This window comes from Macaca mulatta, chromosome 8 (assembly GCF_049350105.2).
Source record: "Macaca mulatta isolate MMU2019108-1 chromosome 8, T2T-MMU8v2.0, whole genome shotgun sequence".
NCBI lineage: Eukaryota > Metazoa > Chordata > Mammalia > Primates > Cercopithecidae > Macaca > Macaca mulatta.
Window position 1 is genome coordinate 29,124,173 of NC_133413.1, and position 18,778 is coordinate 29,142,950.

The 18,778-nt window shown below is 44.4% G+C and overlaps 1 protein-coding gene across 10 annotated transcripts in view; it reads left to right on the forward strand.

Annotated features, from left to right (window-relative positions):
* PTK2B (protein tyrosine kinase 2 beta) overlaps nt 1-18,778 on the forward strand; it is a 135,691-nt gene that overhangs the window by 55,823 nt on the left and 61,090 nt on the right. For all 10 annotated transcript variants that reach the window (XM_077943286.1, XM_077943292.1, XM_077943288.1 and 7 more), the window contains one exon: nt 16,596-16,836. In XM_077943286.1, coding sequence (XP_077799412.1) covers nt 16,633-16,836 — 204 coding nt within the window. In that variant the 5' untranslated portion in view covers nt 16,596-16,632. The remainder of the gene's footprint in view (nt 1-16,595; nt 16,837-18,778) is intronic.

Here is an 18,778-nt window from a genome sequence, read left to right on the forward strand (position 1 = left end):
AGATCTAATGTACAGCATGGTGACTGTACCTAAGCATGCTGAATTACATACTTCAGATTGGCTAAGAGAGTCGATTTTTTAAATTTTAGTAATTTTTTAAATTGATGCATAATAACTGTATGTATTATGGGGTACAGAGTGATATTTGAATACATGTATACTCTGTGTAATAATCAAATCAGAGTAATTACTATATTCATCATGGAAAACATTTTATTTCTTTGTGTTGGGGACATCCAAAATTCTCTGTTCTATTTTAAAATATACAATAAATTATTGACTCTAGTCACCCTACAGGGCTACAGAACATTAGCACTTATTCCTCCTGTCTAGCTTTAATTTGGTATCCATTAACCAACCTCTCTCCATCTACGTTCCACCCTGCCCTTCCCAGCCTCTAATAACCACAATTCTCTCTACTTCTGTGAACTCAACTTTTTTAGCTCCTACCTATGGGTGAGAAAATATAGTATTTCTCTTTCTGTGCTTGACTTATTTCACTTAACATAACGTCCTCCAGGTTCATCTATGTTGTTGTGAATGACAATATTTCGTTCTTTGTCATGGCTAAATAGCACTCCGTCCGTTGATGGGCACTTCAGTTGATTTCCTATTTTGGCTATTGTGAGTAGTGCTGCAATCAATGTGGACGTACAGATATCTCTTCAACACATTGATTTTAATTTCCTTTGGAAAAATCCCTAGTAGTGGGATTGCTAGATCATATGGTAGTTCTATTTGTAGTTTTTTGAGGAATCTCCATACGGTTCTTCGTAATGGTTATACTAATTTACATTCCCACCAACAGTGTTTAGGAGTTCTCTTTTCTCAACATCCTCACCAGCATTTGTTATTTTTTGTCTTTTTGATAATAGCCATTCTAACTGGGTGAGATGCTATCTCATTGTAGTTTTGATTCATATTTCTCTTATGATTAGTGATATTGAACATATTTTCATTTATCTGTTGGTCATTTCTATGTCTTTGTTTTTCTGAGATGGAGTCTCGCTCTGTTGCCCAGGCTGGAGTGCAGTGGTGCAATCTCGGCTCACTGAAACCTTTGCCTTCCGGGTTCCAACGATTCTCATGCCTCAGCCATTGGAGTAGCTGGGATTACGGGTGTGCCACCACGCCCAGCTAATTTTTGAATTTTTAGTAGAGAGGGGCTTTCCCCATGTTGACCAGGCTGGTCTCAAACTCCTGACCTCAAGTGATCCATCCACCTTGACCTTCCAAAGTGCTGGGATTACAGGTGTGAACCATCACGCCTGGTTGTATGTCTTCTTTTGAGAAATGTCCTTTCAGATACTTTGCTCATTAAAAAAAAAATTATTTTTTTTTTTTACCATTGAGTTGTTTGAGTTCCTCATGTATCCTAGATATCAGTCCCTTGTTGGATAAACAGTGTGCCCATATTTTCTCCCGTTCTACAGGTTGCCTGGTCCACTCTGTCAATTGTTTCCTTTGCTGTGCAGAAGCTTTTAGCTTGATAAAATCCGATTTGTCATTGGGAGGTCAAGACAGGAGAATTGCTTGAGGCCAGGAGTTCGAGATAAGCCTGGGCAACATAGTGAGACACTGTCTCTGTTTTTTTTTTTAAATCCCATTTGCCTATTTTTACTTTTGTTACCTGCAAAATTTTTTGTTTTCCCTGCAAAATCTCTGCCCAGAACAATGTCCTGAAGGATTTACCCTGCTTTCTTCTAATGGTTTTATAGTTTTGAATCTCACATTTTCGTCCTTATTCTGAGTTGATTTCGTGTACAGTGAGAGATAGGGATCTAGTTTCATTCTTCTGCATATGGTTATTCAGATTTTTCAGCACCATTTATTGAAAACGCTGTCTTTTTCCCAATGTATGTTCTTGGCATCTTTGTTGAAAATCAGTTAGCTATAAATATGTGGATTTATTTCTGGGTTCTTTATTCTGTTTCATTTGTCTATGTGTCTGTTTTTATATCAGTACCATGCTATCTTGGTTACTTTAGCTTTGTAGTATTTTTGAAGTCAGGTAGTGTGATGCCTCCAGCTTTGCTCTTTTTGCTCAGAATTGCTTTGGCTATTTGGGGTCTTTTGTGATTCTACATGAACTTTAAGATTGTGTTTTCTATTATATTTCTGTGAAGAATGTCATTGGTCTTTTGATGGGGGTTGCATGGAATTTGTAGAGCGCTTTGGGTAGTATGGTTATTTTAACAATATTAATTCTTCCAATCCATGAACATGGAACATTTTTCGTTTTGTGTGTGTGTCCTCTTCTAATTCTTCCCCCCTACCCCCCCACCCAAGATGGAGTCTTGTTCTGTCACCCAGGCTGGAATGCTGTGGTGCCATCTTAGCTCACTGCAACTTCCACCTCCTGGGTTCAAGCAATTCTCCTGTCTCAGCCTCCCGAGTAGTAGGGATTACAGGCGCATGCCACCACGCCTGGATAATTTTTGTATTTTTAGTAGAGATGGGGTGTCACCATGTTGGCCAGGCTGGTCTCAAAATGGCTGGTCTCGAGCTCCTGACCTCATGATCTGCCCAACTCGACCTCCCAAAGTGCTGGGATTACAGGCGTGAGCCTCCACGCCCAGCCTCTTCTATTTCTTTCATCAGTGTTTTATAGTTTTCATCATAAAGGTCTTTCTTGGTTAAAAACTATCCTGTCTTATTAAATTTATTCCTATTTTATTACGATTTTTGTAGCTATTATAAATGAGATTGTTTAGTTTTGTTTTAGATAAAGTCTTATGCTATTGCCTGGGCTGGAGTACATTGGCACCATCATAGCTCACTGCAGCCTTGACCTCCTGGGCTCAACTGATCCTCCCACCTCAACCTCCTGAGTAGCTGGGGCCACAGGTGCGCATCACCACACCTGGCTAATTTTTTTTTTTTTTTTTTTTTTTTTGAGATGGAGTTTCACTCTTGTTGCCCAGGCTGGAGTGCAATGGTATGATCTTGACTCACCGCGACCTTCGCCTCCCAGGTTCAAGTGATTCTCCTGCCTCTGCCTCCCGAGTAGCTGGGATTACAGGCATGAGCCACCATGCCCAGCTAGTTTTTTGTATTTTTAGTAGAGACGGGATTTCTCACGTTGGTCAGGCTGATCTTAAACTCCGGACCTCAGGTGATCTGCCTGCCTCGGCCTCCCAAAGTGCTGGGATTACAGGTGTAAGCCACCGCGCCTGGCCGAACACCTGGCTAATTTTTAAATGTTTTGTAGAAACAGGGTCTCCCTATTTGTCCAGGCTGGTCTCAAACTCCTGGACTCAAGCAATCCTCCTGCCTCAGCCTCCCAAAATGTTGGGATGACAGGCATGAGCCACTGTGCCAAGCCAAGATTACTTTTTCTGTTTCTTTTTTAGCTAGTTGGTTATAGGTATACAGAAACACTACTGGTTTTTATATGTTGATTTTATACCCTGCAACTTTACCGAATTTGTTTATTAGCTCTAACCATTTTTGGTGGAGTATTTAGGTGTTTATATAAAATCATGTCATCTGCAAAGAGGAACAATTTGACTCCCTCTTTTCCAACTTGAATGCCTTTCATTTCTTTCTCTTGCCTAATTGCACTGATCAGTACTTCCTAGAGAATAGATCTTAAGTGTTTTCAGTACACACACAAGAAAAGGTAACTGTGGAGATGAATATGCTAATTAGCTTGACTGTAATAATCAACTTGCTATACAACTCAAATATATACAATTTCAGTTAAAAATATTTTTATAAAGAATCACCTGAGATGTTATTGAGAAATACAGATGGCTAGGCCCCAACCCCCAAGGTCTCCATGCACTAGGTCAGGTTAAGTCTTAGAGATATTTACACTATATATTCCAGCAATGCCGACATGCAGGTAGACAGGGTGAAGAACGCAGGGACCAAGTGCTGTCTGAGGTTGTTGCTCATCTAACAGCAACATTTTACCATTGGAATCCAGAGCCCCAGAGGACCTTACTGTGGGGGTGTCTATGGAATGAGGCCTCCTTCTTGGGTAGGTCTGTACTGTGAATTATAACCAGAGTCTTCATCACTGCAGGATGCAGTGAGAAAGAGCCCACACCTGCAGCCCCTTCTGACTCCACTCAAATCACAGTTCTGCTCTCTACTTGCTGTGTGGCCTTTGGGAAGTTACTTTGCTCAGCCTCAGAGACTTCATCCATGAGATGGGGGATAACGGTACCTACCTTTTGGGTTTCTCTTAGAATGCACTGGGCTCATTGTGCATGGAAAGTGCTAGCCCAGGGTTGGGCTGGGGAAGCACTCTGTTACCTCTGCTGTTTCTCAGAAATGAGCCCTTTGGCGGTCATGGAGAGCTGGAGGAATAAGACGTGTGCTCAAGGTCTCAGGGCTGAAGAGGAAATCAAGATCGTGGGGTGGCAAAGAACCTCAAGGCACTGCCAGACACTCTGGGCTCTTGGAGAACTGTTCAGAGTTGGAGATAACTTTCTGTAATCCTAGGCATCTCTTCTCTTGTCATTTCATTGAGATATCTGTCTATCCTATTTAATCCAAGCCTAATTTTGGATAGGATCCAGAAATCTAGGTGAATTTCAGGGACCTATTTGCTTCCTTATCTAGCTTGGTGGGGAGAAGATCAGCCCCTCTGTGTGGGCCACGTGGAGTACAGAAAATAAAACTGTATCACGGCCGGGCACAGTGGCTTACACCTGTAATCCCAGCACTTTGAGAGGCTGAGGTGGGCTGATCACTTGAGGCCAGGAGTTCAAGATCAGCCTGGTCAACATGGTGAAACCCCCTCTCTACTAAAAATACAAAAATTAGCTGCGTATGGGGGCGGGCGCCTGTAATCCCAGCTACTCAGGAGGCTGAGGCATGAGAATCACTTGAACCCAGGAGGAGAGGTTGCAGTGAGCCAAGATCATGTCACTGCACTCTAGCCTGGGCAACAAAGTGAGATTCCATCACACACACACACACACACAAAAAAAACTGTGTCTGAGGAGGAGCTAGAGATTGATGCATAGGAGAGAGGTCCAGTTTTTATCCTTGTGCAACAGACTTTACACATTTCTAAAATATATTTAACCAAAATAACAATATTATAACCGATGTAACTTAAGATCTCTAACTGCATGCAGTTCTAAATGTGGACTGTGTTTTTATGTAGTTCTAATCAGTATGTAAATTTCATTCTCTGTCACTTAACATTTTTATATAAATCTTTTCATGCACTACTCATATTTTTATCATAGTTTATCATTATTGCTAGCGCTCAAACTTCCCCCTGAGCATTTTGTTTTGATTCTCATTATTTCACTACTATAAATAGTACAGCTAGGAACATCTTTGTGCAAATGCTTCACACCCCTCGCCTTGGATAGATGCGGTATGTTTCCCAACGTTGGGTAGCAAGATCAACACATGTGAGTTATTTTGTATTTAACTTCCTTGCTTCAGAAAGCCAATTCTGAGTAATTGGCAATTGTACTAGTTCATTTCAAGTCAATGAACATAAGTTTTTCTTTTTTTTCCCTAGGTAACTTGGCTTGTTTAGTAGGTTTATGGTGGTTCCTTAAAGTTGTTTTTATTAGCATTTTCAACTGCTGAGGGCTTTTCCATCTATTTTTAATTTTCTCAAGTCTTTTTCACACACAGGTGGCATCCTGTTTGCTGGAAGGGGCATTAAAATTGCTGTTTTATCCAATTCGCATTAAAATGAAAGCTGAATACGTCTACAGGTGGGGGCTTGGTCATGTTTAATGGTTTTGAGATCTGTTTACATAAAGCAAATGTTTGGTGTATACTAGGTTTGCAGAGAGTGGCAGACTAGGGGGTTGGCAGGTGGAGAAGATTGTTCAAGAGGATGGTTTTGTTGCTTTTAAGGTGGTGAGAGACAGGGGTGCTACATCTGTACAGTTAGACTTGGGTTTATACTTTCTAGTTAAAAAAAAAGTACCTGAGGTTTTTTTTTTTAATCACCAACTTTTTTTTTCTGTTTATTACATGTATCATAAAACATACCTTAATCAAGTCCTACGTATCCATGACTATATACATATTAACATGTCAAAAGTCTGCATTCGTTTCCATGCATGTATGAGGAATTTGTGTTTGAGCAGAATTCTGGGGGCTACCTCAGAAAAGCAGGTTCATCTGGACTGTACTCTTTGACGCAGAAATAAGCTTGAGGTGTGGAGACCAAGCTCAGAGCAGGGGCGGAGGGAAGGTTGGGGGGCACTTAGTGCTGGGATGTAGGCCGTGGACTGTGTTTGTTGGGGTACAGTGGGAAATCTGAGCTCTGGTCTTATCTCTGCTACTGAAGAAAGAGGACCCCAGGAAAGCTGCCCAGTCAGTCACTTTTCCTCGTCCTCAAAATGGGAGAGCAGCCTGCCTTGGGAGGTATCAGTGAGGTAGCAAGGGTGCAAACGCTATGAAGGGAGATTCAGCGAGTGATATGCAAATGTGAAGCTCCTCTTCCTCTGGCTGTTACATTTCTTCTTAACGTTGACTTGGAGGAAGGAGTCAGATCCATCTTTCACTGGGCAGTCCTACAACTGTTCAAAACCAGCAATCCATCCTGCATTCCCATGACTCTCTCTTTGGTTTTAGGGGTCTGCACCAGGTGATAGGGCTTTGTTGAATGCCCTTGCCCTAGCAGACGGCCTGTAGACGGCCTGTCAAACCCCAGGCCCTCAGCTTGCACCGCTGAGGTGGGATCGTGTGTGCAGAGCCCGGAGGGAAATCACCGTCGTTTCTTAGGGGTTTTCTGGTAATCCCAACACTACATTAACTTTTCTTGGCAGCCACATCGTAGTGACTAACAGTGAATTTACAGTTAGCCTAAATCCTATTTTTTAATCCATCGCTGCTAAACCGCTTCTTTCTCATCCTAGACTGGGGAAGACTTTTTTTCTTTTTTTTTTTTTTAATCTACATGAAGAATGGCTCATTTATCCCACTTCACAAGTTGCATTTTGTTAAACTTGGCATGACTTACCAGCCTGCGAGGATTTCAGGAACTTTTTTTGATCCTATGTTAAAGCCATAATCTCTCCCAATCCTGTGCTCAACTTGATGCTTCTTGTTTAATAACCACAAGCTCCTTCATACCCAATTAAAAGGTGTGAACAGAAGCAATTAAAGTAACAGTCTTCCATCCAGGTTAATGTAGACATTTGATTAGCAGTCTTTAGAAAAAACCATTTGACCAGCTAGGAATTCACCTGCTATCATCTGACCTCCTTATTAACTTCTCAAGAAAATGGGGAAGAACTCAGACAAACTGAAGCATTGATTTGTCATGGTACCAAATTTCCTTGCTCAGCAGCCAACTTTGTAACCCACCTGGAGAGGGACATGAGATTTGCAGGAGTTGGAGGTTGAGAGGGAAGGAAAAAGCTGAGATCATGATTTGAAGAGGAGAAGTTGTTGGATAACTTAGTCTGGGATTAAAGATGACAAATCTTAAGAGGAGAAGTTGTTGGATAACTTAGTTTGAGATTAAAGATGACAAAGAGTGTGGTTTTGAAAATAACAACTTTCAGAGGACTGGAGAGTAAGAGAAAAGAAGCTCTTGGGAGGAAGGGGTACATGGTAAGATGTTATGCCTCCATGCACCTTGTACATTGTTATCTTGAAGTGCTGGGTGGTGCAACCACTACAGGCAACAAGTGGGACATCAAGGGTCAGAGGTGGCTTGAGACCAGGGACCCTGAGATCTGCCCTCTTTGCCTAGAGTCTGTCACTGTTCAGGCAGTGGTGTGCTGGAACCAACTCTCACAAGCCAATGGCATCCATTTCTCCCCAACTCCCCTTTCAGTACCATCATGCTGGTGGCTTGGAATCAACCACAATGGAAGTATTTACACCAGAGAAATTGGCAAGTGCTACAAATCAAGGCATCCTTCTCTTGGATTGCCAGTGGCCAAAACACACACCAGGCACTTATTCTCGCTGCCCCTGCAGCCTCCCAGCTCACACCTGTGCTGTATCCTTGTGCCATGTTTATATTTTTAAAATGAAAATCTGCTTTTCCATGGATGATATTCAAAAATTTCTTAGCAGATTGCCACCTTCTGGTCTCATTTCCCAATGACCCCTCGCCCACCCTCTTCACCAGCCCTATAGGCAGCATGTCATGGGGTGTCCTGATCTTTCTGGGTCACTTTTTCCTAAGATCCTGAGGCCCAGTAGGCAGGTTCTCTTCTGTGATCCTCTGGTCACATGCTTAGATTTCTATTAGAGACCGTAGCAGGCTGTGGCTGTTTTTGTGTGTTTTGTTCTGTTTTACCTTTTTTCTTTTTACTGGATTATGATCTAATAGATGGGGACCTTCTTCCCTCTTCTGTTTATCTTCATAGCTACAGGTCCGTTATAGCTCCTGAAACATAGGAAGGCAGAGAGAGGAGGGAAGGAAGGAAAGAAGAAAGGAGGGAGGGAGGGAAGGAAAGAAGGAAGACAGGAGGGAAGACAGGAAGACACTCCACCAAAAGGCATTCATGACCTGGCCAATAAGGAGCAAGATGAGTGTGATTTTTGAAGAACTGAGAGAAGAGTGGAGCCCGGAAGTCAAATAGGAGATAAGAAAAATCTGGCTAGCTGCAGGGATCAAAGGCTTTGAGGGGAGAAGAGGTTCCCTTAGCAAGAAAGCATAGGGTAATGCATCCCTGTTGCTCCCCTCCTGCCCTGCAAGACCCCCCAGGTCAGCTGGCCTCTGGGCTGGCAGGAGCTGGCAACAGAGGGACTCCCGGTGGGTAATGGGTGCGGGGGTGGGGAGCTGAAAATGTGGTAAAGTTTTAACAAATGCTTTTTGAATTACATTCAATTATAGCTGGCAATAATCACAACCTTTCTGGTTCTCTCTTTCACAAGGTAATAGGAGAAAGGCTTGGAGAGGAGGGAGGTGATTTAGCAAATGCTGGACTGGAGGGCCCTGGAGCAGGCAGAATGCTGGCCCTGCGGGAACTGAGGGCTGAGAGGGCTCCAGCTGCGGAGGGGGCGCTGTGAGGAGCCAGCAGGACCCAGCCTTGCCCAGAAACCTAGGACCAGTTCCCTGAGACTGCAAGGTCGTTGCAATTAGTTAAGTGCCTGCACTCAGCAGGCCTTTGGGATAGGAAAGGGCTGTGTTCTCCATCTTGTTGATGTGGAAACAGCAAAGGGAAGTGACTCAGAGGCGGAGTGGAAAGGCGGAGTGTGTCTCGTGACATTCTGACTACTACTAGATCCAAAGGGCTGTGCTTGACTGTCTCCTGGGAGGCTTCCTTCCATGGACAGGCGCCTGTGGTGCTCTGAGGACAGGCAATGGGGCTGTGCAGGAGCAGAGGAAAGGGAAGTGTGATCTGTGGAGGTGGGGCAGGTGCATGGAGGGAGGCGGGGCTCGGTGAAAAGGCAGCCTTGGTGCACCGAGCACTGGAGGTAGAAGGGGCTGCCACAGCCACCTGATCCTGCACTTAGGAGGTCAGTTTAGACTTTTTTAAAGTAAGGTTTAAAGGCCAGGCATGGTGGCTCATACCTGTAATCCCAGCACTTTGGGAGGTTGAGGAGGAAGGATCACTTGACGCCAGGAGTTCAAGACCAGCCTAGGCAACACAGAGAAACCCTATCTCTATCCAAAATAAAAATAAAAAATTGAACTAGGCATGGTGGCAGGTACCTGTAGTCCCAGCTACTTGGGAGGCCGAGGCAGGAGGATCACCTGAGTCCAGGAGTTTGAGGCTGTAGTGAGCTATGATCACATTCCTGCACTCCAGCCTGAACAACAGAGCAAGCCCCTATCTCTAAAAAATAATAATAATTAAAATTAAATTTCAAAATTAAAAGGTGGGTCTTAGTATTATATTTCCAATTCTTTCTTCTGCCAAGTCACAGACACTTAAAAAATGAATGTGCCAAGGAGTTTACAGAAGTAACCTCTGATCCTCCAGAAAATTCTGCAGGATAAGTAATAGTAACCTCATGCCCCAGTGAAGGAAACTGAGGCCTGCAGAGATTGTCTTGTCCAAATCACACAACAGGTCCATGGCAGAGACTTAAGGCTGCCATGTTGCCACACTCGAGTAATGGCCCAGTTGTGTGGTTTGCCAGCCCCGAAGAAAGTGGTTTAAATCCAGGTTTGAATGAGTTAGATGTATGCGCCTTCTCCCTGAGATCATACACCCTTTCTGACTAGTGGTCCCCTTTCCACACTCTCTCAAATCAGGAATATAACTGTTTTTTTTCCTTCTTGAGGTGGAGTTTCACTCTTTTCCCCCAGGCTGGAGTACAACGGTGCAGTCTCGGCTCACTGCAACCTCCATCTCCTGGGTTCAAGGGATTCTTTTGTCTCAGCCTCCCAAGTAGCTGGGATTACAGGCACGCGTCACCACACGCAGCTAATTTTTGTACTTTTAGGAGAGATGGGGTTTCACCATGTCGGTCAGACTGGTCTTGAACTCCTGACTTCAAGTGATCTGCCTGCCTCAACTTCCCACAGTGCTAGGATTACAGTCATGAGCCACCACACCTGGCCAGGAACAGAACTTTCAGTCCTCAAGACCATGCATTTTACATTTGGGACTCCCAGCATCCCCTTTGGTGTCTGCCTCCCCAAGAGGCTAAGCTATTTATTGAACACAACGTGTGTAACATTACCCTACGATGTCTTCAAGGGCCAGAGTTAAGTTTTCCTGTGATATTTATTCCTGTAACCCTAGCATCTCCCCTGTGCCAGAAGCACAGTCCTAGGTACAGTTACAGCCTGGTGCATCTGGAAGGGACTGAAATGCTGCTTCAGTTCCCCCTCCTGCAGGCAGGTCAATGTCTTGCCATTCAGGAAGAGCATAATTTATTTTCTTCCTGAAGATCTTAAGAACTCAGAGACTGTCCATCCTCCTATAGTACCCTTTGCAGATTTTGGCCAAGAAGTTCTTACAGCCAATCAGAACTTTTCCTGTTTTAATTTGAGCCCATTTCCTTGTGTTTGTTATTCTTTGACTTTGACTGTGGCAGATTTGGGGGCCAGGAGGCAAACCGAAGCCCAGAATGGCTCAGAGCCAGGGTTTTCACTAGTGCCATGGGATGTAGTCTCCTCTGACTCTGAGGGTCTGGGGCAGACCAGGAAGCAGGGAGGATGGAATGCCAGGGCTTGGAGAGCCAGGAAGGAGGTCTGGAGAAAGGGGCAGTTTTTGGCTCATGAGTTGAGCATCAGAGGATTTTGTGATCATTAAAGGCCAGAGATACGCTATTGACGAGTAGTTCAAATAATCAGACAATATTTAGAGGCGTGAACAAGTTCTGTCATCAAGAAGAGGAGGTGGAGTCAGCAGATTGTTGTCATCTCTTCCTAACTCAGCATTCAGCAGTGATGTGCGTTGGTACCTGAAGGTCAGTCACAGTGGGAATTTTTACACTACAGAAATTGGCAAGGTCTGCAAAGTAGAGCTTTTTTTTTTTTTTTTTTTTTTTTTTCCTGGAGCACTACTGACAGGAGGAGCAAGATACAGGGAATACAGGTCATCAGACAAGATTTTGGAAAGTGAAAATAGTCATGATGATAGAGCCTTTCACTGGTGTCCCGCTTTATTGTTTACGATGAACTCTCACTTCTGTTTTCTCACTTCATCCTCACCACCCTTCTATGAGGAAAACAGGGTAGGCAGCATTACCCTACTTTATAGGGGAGGAAAATGAGGCCAGGAGAGGTAAAGTTACTTGCACAAGATTTTAGAGCCAGTCAGAAAATGAGCTGGGAGCAGAACACAGGCAGGGTGAGCATGAGGGAAGATGGCATGGAATTGAGAGCTATGTTCTCCCAAGACCCTGAAGAGGGGTGGCGGATGCCTTCCTTTCATGGAACCGTTCATTTGCTTTGCTTCAAATAGTTCTGAGTGTTCATTACAGATCTGTGTCTACAGATCAGAGTTTTGTGTGCACTTGGGGAAGTTGCCATGTGTCAATAGAGACATGGGCACCACCTACCTGGGCCTGAGGCTTTTGATCAAACCTATGTTCTAGTGTTGAGTCCATCCAGGACCTCTCAAGACAAAGTCCTGGCACAAGAAGGGTGATTATCTCTAAGCCAGGAGGGGTTCAGGATTCTTCACTGACCAGGGATATTCGATGCTAATTGTCACTTTTATCTTTCATGGAGTTTGTGCTGCCTTTAGGGGATTCCACCTTCCTCCAGGGCAGCTGAGGAAGTGGGACAAATTGGAATTCAAACCTGTTTTTGGGATCTAAGTTTGCTACTTAGCAGGCATGAATCCTTGACCAAATTGGCTTAGACCTTTTTGAGTGTGTTACCATCTGTAAAATGATCATCTTCACTTCTGCCCACCTCCCAGGATTGTTGCACAAAGCACTTGTGTTTCTTTATAGGTTTTTAAATTGCAATTACTTTTGGAATGAGCATCCACATCAGAAGTTTCTGCTGCAAAGGGCTAAAGGGAGAACTGAGGAACTTGCATCAGGCTGAAGGTAGAGGTAGATTCTGGGTGACAGAAATGACTTTGCTGAAATATTTCTCCTTGAGCTATGTTGGTGACTGCAGTTGGTGGCTCTTGAACCAGGGGCCAAGGGAGTCTGATGAAGATAAGACACCAGGGTCCTCCAAGCACGCTGATAATGGTGTCTGGGTGGGCTGCACTGTGTCTGATATACGGTGTGAATCTTTCTCTTTGGTTGAGACTGATATGGGAGTTGGCTCCTGAGTAGGCTAGACCCTGCCCAGCCAGGCTGGGGGATGGAAGGACAACTATCAGGCTGTGGTTTCTCATTGCTACATTTTTTTCTTAATAGACTTTCTTTTTAGAGAAGTTTTTGGTTTACAGCAAAATTGAGTCGAAAGTGCAGAGAGTTCCCACATGCACCCTGCCCTGACACAGGCACCGCTTCCCCTACTATCAACATCCCACACCCCCCAGAGTGGAGCATTTGTCACAGTCCATGAACCTGTGTGGACACATCATGATCACCAAAGATGTCCAGGGTCCTCAGGGCCATAGGCTCACTAGATACAGTAGATCCTGAAGCTGGGACCTGCTGCATGTGTGGTGCCTCCATAGCTGCATGTGCAGTCACCTGTCACTTAAGGATGAGGATACATTCTCAGAAATGCATCATTAGGCAGTTGTGTGAATATCAGAGTACTTACAGAAACCTAGATGCTACAGCCTACTACACACCTGGACTATATAGTATCACCTATTGCTCCTACAGACCTGTACAGCAGATTACTGTACCGAATACTGCAGGTAACTGTAACACAATGGAGGGTCTAAATACCCCAGATCCCTCACTCTCTGGGTGGGGTACATTCTGTCCTGGCTCCTAGAGTTCCCAGCAGGGTTAAATGGCAGTTAACCAAGTGATCACTTACTTGATCACTCTTTTTGACTGTTTTCCCTTCCCTATCATCATTTCTCTGGTTTACTTACGCAAACCTAGATGGTACGGCCTAGACTATATGGTATAGTGCATGGCTCCTACAACCCTGTGCAGCAAGTTACTGTACTGAATGCTGTAGGCAATTGTAACACAATGGTAGGTATTTATGTATCTAAACATAGAAAAGGTACAGTAAAAATACAGTGTAAAAGATAAAAAATGGTTCACCTGTCTAGGGTACTTACAATGAATGGAGCTTGCAGGATTGAAAGTTGCTCTTGGAATCTGCGAGTGAGTGTGAGTGAATGTGAAGGCCCAGGACGTTGCTATACACTACCATAGACTTTATAAACATGGTGTACTTAGGCTACACTAAATTTATTTTTTTTAATTGTATTTCTTCAGTAATAGAATAACCTTAGCTTACTGTAATGTTTTTACTTTATAAACTTTTTTTAAAGCTTGTTGGCTCTTTTGTAAAAATACTTAGCTTAAAACACATGTGCATTGTACAACTGTACAGAAATATTTTCTTTCTTTATATCTTTATTCTATAAGCTTTCCATTTCTAAAGTTTTAAATTTTTTATTTTTTTACTTTTTAAACTTTTTTGTTAAAAATGAAGACACAAGCGCACACATTAACATAACCCTACACAAGATCAGGACCATCAATATCACTGTCTTCCACCTCTGCATCTCGTCTCACTGGAAGCTCTTCAGGGGCAGTAACAGGCATGGAGCTGTCATTGCCTGTGAGAGTAATGTCTTCTTCTGGATACCTCCTGAAGGACCTGGCTGAGGCTGTTTTACAGTTAACTTTTTCTTATAAGTAGAAGGAGTAGACTCTAAAATAATGATAAAAAGTATAGTAGAGTAAGTACATAAACCAGTCACATAATCTTTATTATCATTATCAAGTATTATGTACCACCCATAATTGTGTGTGCTAGACTTCTGTATTCCTGGCAGTGTGGTGGGTTTGTTTATGCCAGCGTCACCATAAACACATGAGTCATGCATTGCGCTGTGACCTTACCACAGTTATGATGTCACTAGGTGAGAGAAATTTTTCAGCTCTGTTCCACTCTTCGGGGACCACCATCGTATATGCGGTCCACCATTGCCTGAAACATTATTAGATATGCCATATTGTGCTATGTGAGTGTATTTGCCTGTTGTCTCTCTGACTAGAGTGTGTGCTCTTTAGGGAAGGACCTGCTTCTCTCATCTTCATACCCTGTAACAGGGCTGGCACTGTTCCCTCCTGTGTCCCCTGCGCCCTGCCATTTCAGTACAATCCTCTCTTCTACCCGCCTGCCACCAGCTCTGCACCTCTGTGCCTGAGGACTTTCTCAGCTCTCCCTTGTGCAGAACTGACTGGATGTGCTAGAACAATGACTGTAAGAGTGGTGTATAAATACCCCAGATCCCTCCCTCTCTGGGTGGGGTACATTCTGTCCTGGCTTCTAGAGTTCCCAGCAGGATTAAACTGTGGTTGTCCAAGTGATAACTCACTAGATCACTCTTTTTAGCTGTTTTCCCCTCCCTGTCATTTCTCTGATGTTTCCTGGGGTTACCTCTCAAACGACTTCCCCCTGGATTCCTTGTTGAAGGTCAGGGGATCTGGGATACATCTTCACTACATAACAGAGTATTGGCATGCAGGACATGTCCAGCAGATGTTTGTTGGAAAATGGTATGGATACCTCTAGAATAGACAGTTACTTCTAGAACATACATATCTTTTAGATAAGAATATATATATATATATATATATACACATCTTAAAGCAGATTGCATATTCTTCTCTCCATAGGTCTCATGCCATGTTTTGCTGCCCTTGTGGACTCTGAGCTTGGTGCTACGTGTTGTCTGCCTGCCCCTGACCTGAAGGACATGCCCAGCTCCTTCTCTCATCCTTGCCTCTCTTTTGCATCTTCATAATACACATTCACTTTTTAAAAAAGGAATGGCTTTTTGAAGCTAATGGCCATCTAAATCTTTCTTTTCTATTGTCCAGCACAGTGTGAATAAATAAATATAGGCTATGATTCCACTTTTCAAATATATGACTCCACATTGGTGTTTTAACATTGCCAACTCCATCATTTTACCCCCAACTCCTGGTCAAGGAATTTTCCTCCCTCTAAAATCACAGTCTCTTCTTAGAAAGGAGATATTTTTCTTTAAGAAGGGGTTTCAGGATAAGAGCTAAGCTCATTGTAGAACAGTGGTTTCCAACCCAGGCCAAACGTTAGAAAAATCCTAGGGAATGAGTATGTCAATGCTCAGCCCAGACCAGTTTGACAGCAGTCTCTGAGGATAGGGCTTGGTTTAGGGTTCTGAAAGCATCCCAAGTGATGATGTGGAGCCAAGGCTGATGCCATCCATCTGGAACCCATCCACTTCTTCCTTTGGGCATTCCCTGCTTTAGATCAGTGGGAGATAAACCCTACTCTACTGAGTCGTGTTGGATCCAGAGGCCGGGACCAATGTTGCTGAGATTCAAGGTGAACTGCAGATTCCTAGGATTCTTATCGTCTACATCTGTGTCAACCCAGGCTGTCAGCAGAACTGGGCTGGGTTTTCTAGGGTCCCAGCTCAGCTCCCTACCACGTGCAGAATGCTCTTCCCTGTGGGGCTGCTGGGCAGAGCTCTGTTCCTCTTGAATCCTCCTGCGTGTGATGAGTGATGTCTATGTGATGAGCTCCTGTCGGACGGAGGCCTTCCCACCCTGAAAGTTTTTGCTGGCAGCTGAGGATGGGGACAGACAGCATCAGTTGACAGCCTGGCCCTCCACCTGGGCCCTTTCCTGCCTTCTCCATTCCTGTTCCCTTGGGGCCACTTGTTCTCCAGTTCTCTTTCTTCTCAGATTTTCCCTCTGGTCCCTGTTCCTCTCCTGCTATTTTCTACTGTCTCGCTCTTTGCTTTTTCTGTTCAGCTGTGCCTTGGAACCAAGCTGTGACCGCCTCCTCTCACAGCTGCCTTTGCTAAGGGTGGGCCCCTTGCCTGGGTGCCAGGATGGAGGGAGGAATGGGTCGGAGAGAGGGGCTTCCAGGAGACAGAGCTCATACCCCTGGGAGCCCCAAGTCTGGATTTCATACCTGCAGCTTTCCCAGTCAAGAGAGCCAGGTGCCTTGCAGGGGAGCTTTTGGGAATGGGAGAATATATAGCATTTGTATCTGTCTTGGAGCTTGGTGGGTGCTGTCCCTGGGGCATGAGGTGTGTGGGCCTGTGTGGGGCTCTTTCAGGGCTGACCCTCTGCTGTCTCTGCAGGACTGCGATGTGCTGGTCTTAGCTGCTGTTTGAGAGGATGTCTGGGGTGTCCGAGCCCCTGAGCCGAGTAAAGGTGGGCACATTACGCCGGCCTGAAGGCCCCGCAGAGCCCATGGTGGTGGTACCAGTAGATGTGGAAAAGGAAGACGTGCGTATCCTGAAGGTCTGCTTCTATAGCAACAGCTTCAATCCTGGGAAGAACTTCAAACTGGTCAAATGCACTGTCCAGACGGAGATCCGGGTAAGTGTGAAGGCATCTGCTCTGTCCATCTGTCTGTCCCTCTGTCTTCTTCCTGGGCAGCTGAGCAGCTCTCCTGCAGCCTTGCAGCTCTCCCTGGGTGGAACAGGTGAGGTGGCATCAGAGACATGTGCTCAGCCTGCATCACCAGGCCTTCTCTCCAGGTGTGCGCATACTACTTCTCTAGGAGCCTGGGAAACACATGTTGTAGACTTTGCTTGAACCCCAGATCATTTGTTTGGCCTCTGATTCAATTCATTTCAACTTATTAAGTATTTATGATACTTGAAGCTCTGCAAGGGACTTAAAATCTCCTATCCTCAAAGAGTTCACACTCTGATGAAATAGGAATTAGAGATACACAAGTGATTGCATTAAAAATAGAACAAAACTGGTATGACTTGTGTGCTGTGCATGTAGAGGAAGGCGCTGGTGGGGCATTTAGAGGATGATAATGAAGTAGAGGTGCTTTGGGCCAGGTGGAGGGTTAACAAGCCCTACCTGGCAACACATCCTTTTGCTCACTCCTACCCAGAATCACAACATCTGTTTTGCAGGTCCAGGTATCCACCTTCATCAGGGCACCTGGACACCAGTATGCCAGTTCACCTTAACCAAATGTATATGAGATTGTCATCATAAGCAGAGTTCCAACATGCTGAACTAATTTCAGTCACCTACATTTATTGAACAATTGCTATGTGGAGCCTGGGCCAATCCCTCTATACACATTATTCCATTAAATCTTCCCAGCATTCCCATGAGTAGATACACTGAGGACATACCTTTCCGCTGCCCAGAGCACCCCTTTCTGATGATGGGAGGGAAAGCCAGATTGGTTCTGGGAAGGTTGCTTAGTGGGTAATTTGAACAATGGAAGCAGGAACTTTTGGGAAAGCTAATCAGGTCTGAGGACATGGGATGAGCCAACTCCAGCTCATAGCCAACCCTTCCCATGTCCTGAAAGCCAGTGTCCCTAAACTCCATGAATGTTTCCTTTGGTTAGTGCTGCTGTGCCCTGGCCACATCATCCTGGCTGCCTTCCGTCTGCTATAGCACACGCTGTGCTTCCACATACCAGAGCACAGTGTAATTGATTACGTCACTGTCATGGCCAGTTATCACCATTGATTACGGTTTGATTGGCTCTCTCTGTTTCCTGTAACTGATTCGATTAGGGCCTTGTTTGCTCATCTTATGGTTTCTGATATAGAGGCACAATTGTGTCCTGAGAGTAAGCCCTGGTCATCTTCCTCCAGGAGGATGTTTTCCTATCTCTTTATCCACTTCGTGAGTCTTCCTTTGGGTATATCATTTTTGCAAAGAGCTGATGCCATCCACTGTGAATTTTACTAGTTTAATTTTCAGAAGTTAACCTGATTTCCAAGTTTAGGGAGGAGCACCTCATTGTTATTTTGTGCTGAAAAACAGAGAGCAGCTGGTTAGTTCAGATTAGGACAGGTTCCATGGAGTCAGCAGTGAAAAGGTCCTGAAAAAGAGGTAGGATTTAAAGCAGTGACACTGGGGACAGGAAGAGACTTTCCAAGAGGATAGAACAGCATGTCAAAAGGCAGGGAGGCCTCTGAACAGTAAGTAGTTCAGTTTGACTGGAGTATGGATTATATTTAGAAAAGTATCTAAAGTCAAGATCAAAAAGGAAAGTTGACAGCAGAGAATGAAGGGCCTAGAATATCAGGCAGAGAAATCTGGAAATGGACAGGCATTAGGGAAGAACACATATTTTTAAGCAGGGGCAAGATGTTCCTGGAGTTGTATGATATACCCTGCTGGGTGTTTAACGGATGAAAGTACACAATGGGCCTATGGAGAAGGCAGTGAGACCCAGGCTTAAGAAGAATGGCTTGAGGCATTATCTGGGGTTGGTGGGGAACAGAGGTGGAGAACAGAAGTGACTGACTTCTAGGAATATGTCCAAGCCTTCTGA